Source organism: Saccostrea echinata, unplaced genomic scaffold (genome assembly GCF_033153115.1).
Source record: "Saccostrea echinata isolate AGI-Se365-2 ecotype Australia unplaced genomic scaffold, CSIRO_AGI_Sech_v1 ptg000016l, whole genome shotgun sequence".
Lineage (NCBI taxonomy): Eukaryota > Metazoa > Mollusca > Bivalvia > Ostreida > Ostreidae > Saccostrea > Saccostrea echinata.
The window spans coordinates 26,174,582-26,180,796 of record NW_026889765.1 but is presented as its reverse complement, the minus strand read 5'-3'; the positions used below and the strand labels follow the sequence as shown (position 1 = coordinate 26,180,796).

At 35.5% G+C, this 6,215-nt stretch overlaps 1 protein-coding gene across 1 annotated transcript; it reads left to right on the top strand.

Annotated features, from left to right (window-relative positions):
* Positions 1-1,100: 1,100 nt before the first annotated feature.
* On the top strand, positions 1,101-2,845 carry LOC133188257 (uncharacterized). Its single transcript, XM_061323630.1, has 2 exons — positions 1,101-1,174; positions 1,915-2,845. The coding sequence occupies exons 1-2, from the start codon at positions 1,101-1,103 to the stop codon at positions 2,843-2,845; spliced, it is 1,005 nt and encodes a 334-aa protein (XP_061179614.1).
* Positions 2,846-6,215: the final 3,370 nt, after the last annotated feature.

Below are 6,215 nucleotides of genomic sequence, written 5' to 3'. Positions count from 1 at the left end.
TTTGCTGTCTGTACATGTGTGGTACAATACTTGCGGAAATTTTTGTTTGTTTGATATATTTGGAAGAAGGCCACTGCCCAAGTAAACTTCCTAGTGTTTCACCATCTAGGTACTTCTACCCTATGTACTGATACTTTTACAGCAAAGAACATTTTAAGGAATGATGCTTTTGCTAAGATGTGGACCATGTCTTTGAAACTCTTTGAGTGAGCCCCTAAATCCATGGTCTAAAACTAAATTATCAATTATTTACATTTTGCCCAATTTAAAATTCCATTACCCTCGTCTGTCAAATTTTTGTTAGGAATTGCTGCATCATTATTTTTTCCGGCTGTCAAATATAGACCAAGTATCTGAACAATATATCCATCGGATGTCACTATCATCATCGGTTTCAGGGTTCTCCATCATTTGAAATTTAACTGTGTTGCAGACTGCGCGCGAAGCACCTTCACGACATTTCATAGCTGCAGATATGAAGGTCGCTGGTCTGAAAAGATTGGGATGGACGACCAGAGATCTACAGTGCCACCCATTGAAAAAAGTGTATATTTATTGCGCATAAAAAGTGCGCTGTTTCTTGATTTATTTCTCCGTAGATATCAAAATATTACTTACCGTGTGTTTCTAACATATTCTTTTACTACTTCCACAACAAAACTGTATGTAAAAGTCATGTACGAAGTGCGTTGGACCGAATCGTCTTGCCACCCAAGATGGCAACATGTGGAGGCGAAATTTTCGATGGTCTCAATTTCAGGCCCAGGAGGGCTATTAACGATTTGGGGAAATGTTTTATTGTGGAAGTAGTGAAAAAATATGTTAGGAACACATGGTTAGTAATATTTTGAGGTGGCAGTTTAAATATACGGAGAAATAAATCGAGAAACGCACTTTTTTGTGCGCAATGAATACACACTTTTTTCAATGGGTGGCACTGTAGCTCTCTGGTCGTCCATTCCAGTTTTTTTTTCAGACCAGCGAGCTACATATCTGCAGCTAGACATTTCAATGAGATCATTATACTATACCCCCGTGGGGACCTGGGGTGAAAAGAATAGGTCCCCGGCATCCCCTTGCATGTCGTAAAAGGCGACTAAATGGGGCAACCTGTTGGCCGTGGGTTGCGACCCGTGTTGGTGGAGAAGGGGATCCTGGTGGCTGAGGTCTGCAGGTGCTGGGTGTAACGCACCTGACATGACCAACACTCCACTTTGGCCCCATATTCATCTAGACGGGAGGTCAAGTTTGGCCCGACTTGATCAATCGGCTAGTCATGCCGAGCTGATAATATCTGCATGCCTTAGTATTGATGTTTTGCAATTTCTATAATTATATATCTTCTTCGTTTTGCAATGTTCCAATACACCGACGTTTCCATGTTGATATATATATATCAAGCGGTGGCTTAGGGTCAATCGGGCATATTCTGTCTGAGTATAGTTTCTTTGTATCCTCTTGGTATCAGTCTTACTGGATGTCCGTTTGACTAGATATCGCCCTTGTTGGCGCTCCGAGGCGGGCGGGGAGCAAGGACTCTGAAACTTTTCTCAACCAACCATGGCTCTTTCCAAAAAATGTTGTTACCCATCAGGTTTTGAAATATCTTTTAATGATGAACAAAATAATTCTGTTGTGGAACACTGGCCCCGCTTCATACTTGAAGCACAGATTTCAGATCAACATACAAAGCCTTTGACAAAAGTATCGCCTTTTATAATACAAAAAGGTATACAGGGGGTTATTGGTACACCAAAGTCGGTTAAAAAGATGAAAACAGGTGCTCTTCTCATTGAAGTAGCCAAAAAACAACATTCAACATCCTTGTTGGCACTAAAAAAAACTTGCAGATATACCTGTACTTGCAAAAGTTCACAGTGGACTCAACCAAAGTAAAGGTATTCTATTTGACAGAGACCATGACCTGGATGATATTCCTGAACAGGAAATCCAATCTGAATTGGAGTCCCAGGGTGTGGTCTCTGTGAAACGGTTCACTAAAAAACGTAACGATAACATTGAACCTACAAATACTTACCTTCTTACCTTTGGAATGCCAACCCTCCCTACGAACATCAAAGTTGGGTTGTACCAAATGAAAGTTGAACTGTTCGTCCCAAATCCGCTACGGTGTTTCAAATGCCAGCGATTTGGGCATGGACAAAATAATTGCAAAGGCACAGATACGTGTTTCAGGTGTGGTGAAGAGGGACACGACGGCAAAGGTTGTCAAAAGGAACCTAAATGCAAGAACTGTAAAGGTAACCATATGGCTTCTTCAAAACAATGTCCTTTATGGAAAAAAGAAAAAGAAATTCAAAAAGTAAAATCTGAGAAAAGAATACCGTACCCAGAAGCTAAGAAGCTAGTTAACATGTACAGTGTTCCTAGACCAAATTTAACATCATATGCAACTGTTTTAAAATCGTCCTCAATGAAGGACGTTTCTACTCAGGTTTCTGAGAATGATATTCTTAAGCAAACCTTAACATCTAAGATGTCTACGTCATCAAATGACAAAGCTAAATCTGTTTCGACACCTGCTCCTGCAGGCCCTGCAGCTGTGGCTGCACCAAATCCTGTGGCTACGGCTACATCAAAGTCAACAGCTGCGGGTATTTCAAAATCATCTGGGAGACAGAGTAGATCTCCATCTAAAAACACTAAGAAGCAGTCGAGTGATCGATTGCCGAAAGCAGCAAAAGATCCCGTCGCTCTGCATAATAAATTTGGGGTCTTTGAGGAAATGGACGTTACACCAAGCCATTCTTCCTCGCGAGTCCGAAGTGAATCGCCCAATAAAAATAAAGGGAGGATTTCCCCCATTTCCCATCATAAGAAATAGAAATGAATCATCCTACATTCATACAATGGAATTGTCGAGGCTTTAGGGTTAATTTTAACGAATTATCATTACTTATTCAGGACCATTGCCCGGTAGCTTTATGTTTACAAGAAACACATTTGAAAGAAACAGATAAGATCAATATTAAAAACTATAGTATGTATAACCATTATGCTCAAACTGATAGAGCATCTGGTGGTACTTCTATAGCAATTAACAATAAATACATTCACAGCCAAATAAGTTTGAAAACTAATCTTCAGGCAGTAGCTGTACGCCTTTCCCTTGATAAAACAATTACCCTTTGTTCTGTATATGTACCCCCACACTGTCAATTACAACTTTTAGACCTCACAAAATTAATAAAACAACTCCCTGCTCCATTTCTGATTGTCGGTGACTTTAATGCCCATAATCCGCTATGGGGTAGCGACAAAATCACAGATAAAGGGAAAATAATCGAAGATGCAATATCGCATCATAATCTTTGTATACTTAAGGAGGTTGGATCCTACCATCAAAAGTAATGAGAATTTTTTATCAAGTATATTTTTAGAATTTATACACATAGCTTTATTAAAAATCAAAACAAAAAATGGGGGTCAATGCGCTTCTTTTGGCGCTACAGAGCATTTAGTTTGACCTTTTTGCACTGTAAATACGTCTTACACATAAATCAAATTTTAAAGATTTTCCTTCAATATTTTTTGTTCAAATAAATTATGGTGAACAAACACAGTCTTATTTCATCTTAAATAGACACATTAAAATTTGTAACAACGAAGAAATTTTCGAATTACTCCACATGTTCAATTATTTGACCTTTTTGCACTCAAACATTTTCATTTTTCTGGCATTAAAATTTAACAAGCAAAAAAATCATTTGAAAGTAATGACATTTTACTGAATTTAAGAAGAATGGTTAAAAGTATCGTATATATTCAGAAAAGAAAATTAAAAGTGGGGGTTTGTGATGTTAATTTTTATATATTACTAAAATAGTGCTAATTTTAAGCTTAAATTAGGACTATTTTTTTCTTCATTTCCACAATATATTTGCTATATTTATCAAATATGATGATAGAATTCATGATAGTTTATTTAATAGATAATTTAGGACCAGTATAAAACAGTCCACTGCACAAAATAACTATGTGTGCAGCCTGCATGTAAAAATAGGAATCCAAACTTAACATACTTTAAATACTTCGAAAGAGAAAAAAATGATCATTTTCTTCTTAAAAAAACCTTCCGCCACAAAATATAGTTCCTCACTTAATGCTTTTGGTATGGAATTTAATCATGGGGTTTTAACTGAATATAGTTAAATTGGCATTGTAGAATCCAAATTTATTGTAAGAATTAAAACATTATGCAGAATTTTTGAAATATAGGTTAAGATAAGAATCTGCTCAAAAGCTCAGGAGCGAACCTCGTTAATGACGGCTCAAACACCTACTTGCATCCGGGTAATGGTTCATATTCTTCAATAGATATCAGTTTAGTAGATCCTTCTTTACTCCTAGATCTAAGTTGGTCAGTGCATGATGATTTATGCGGGAGTGATCATTTCCCAATTATTCTTAAAGTACATAAACCCTCCGAAAACAACAATGTTCAAAACTGGAAATTAAACAAGGCTGACTGGAATAAATTTGAATACTTATGCTTACAAAATATTTCTGTTGAAAAATTTGAAAACCATCCTGATCCTATTCAAAATTTTACTGAAATACTATTAAATATCGCAAACGAATGTATACCTAAAACCTCGACAAATTCTACTAGAACGAAAAAACCATGGTTTACAGAAGAATGCAATGAAGCGATAAAAGCTCGCAAAAAAGCAGAAAGATTATTTAATAGATTACCTACATCATCAAACTTAAGCAATTTTCGTGTATTTAGAGCAAAAGCTCGCAGAACTATTAATTTTAGCAAAAGAAAATCTTGGAAAAAGTTTGTTTCAAACCTAAATTCACATACCCCTATAAATAAAGTTTGGAACGCAATAAGAAAAATAAAAGGAAAAGGTCCTGAAAAATATCAACATCTTAGTATTGGAAATCAAATTATTACTGATAAGAAAGAAATATCTAATGAAATAGCCAATGCAATCTCCAAGAATTCCTCGATAAACAACATGAGTCCTAGTTTTATAACATACAAAAATACGCAAGAAAACAAAACATTAGATTTTACATCCGAAAAAAAAGAATGTTATAATGAACCATTTACTTTTGAAGAGTTGCAAAAATCTCTAGATAAATCTCACGACACAGCTGTAGGACCGGATCATATCCACTATCAATTAATTAAACATCTTCCTAGAGAGAGTAAAGAGTGTCTTCTGCAAATTTTTAATACTATCTGGAAACGAGGGGATTTTCCTCCTTCCTGGACTCAAGCCACAATTATTCCTATTCCAAAACCTGGAAAGGACCATGCAGACCCTAATAATTATCGACCAATTGCGTTAACAAGTTGCTTATGTAAAACCATGGAACGGATGATCAATGAACGATTAATATGGTTTCTTGAAACCAATAACATTCTTACAAATATACAATGTGGTTTTAGAAAAAACCGAAGTACTACTGACCAGTTAGTAAGACTGGAGACCTTTATTAGAGATGCTTTTGTTAAAAAAGAGCATGTTGTATCTATATTTTTTGACTTGGAAAAAGCGTACGATACTACATGGAAATATGGTATTTTAAAAGATCTTTACAATATTGGTCTCAAAGGAAATTTACCTAATTTTATTAAGAACTTTTTAAATGATAGAACTTTTAAAGTGCGATTAGGATCTACAGTTTCAGACAATTTTGAACAAGAAATGGGTGTACCACAAGGAAGTATTCTTTCAGTCACATTATTTAGCATTAAAATAAATAGTTTGGCTGAAGTACTTAAAAATGATATGCATGGTAGTTTATATTTTGATGACTTTGTTCTGTGTTATAAGTCCAAAAATATGAATTTTATTGAGCGGCGGTTACAATCATGTCTAAACAGAATTCAAAATTGGGCCGATAATAATGGTTTTAAATTTTCAGTGAGTAAAACGGCGTGTGTGCATTTTTGTTTAAAACGGAAAACCCATGATGATCCATATTTGCAATTAAATGGAAATCCAATCAAAGTAGTTAAAGAAATAAAGTTTTTAGGTGTCATCTTTGATAATAAACTCTCTTTTATTCCACATATAAAGATGCTTAAGGAAAAATGCTTAAAGGCACTAGATATTATTAAAGTTATAGCAAACACGAAATGGGGAGCTGATAAAAGTACTCTACTTAAACTGTATCGCTCTCTAGTAAGATCGAAACTAGACTATGGGTGTATTGTGTATGGATCAGCTAGGACT

Excerpts from the sequence above, each read along its gene's own strand:
- LOC133188257 (XM_061323630.1), top strand. The coding sequence starts at position 1,101 with ATGGGGCAACCTGTTGGCCGTGGGTTGCGACCCGTGTTGGTGGAGAAG. Across the intron at positions 1,175-1,914 it reads CTGGTGGCTGAGGTCTGCAG|AGACCATGACCTGGATGATA; the intron begins GTGCTGGGTGTA and ends TCTATTTGACAG.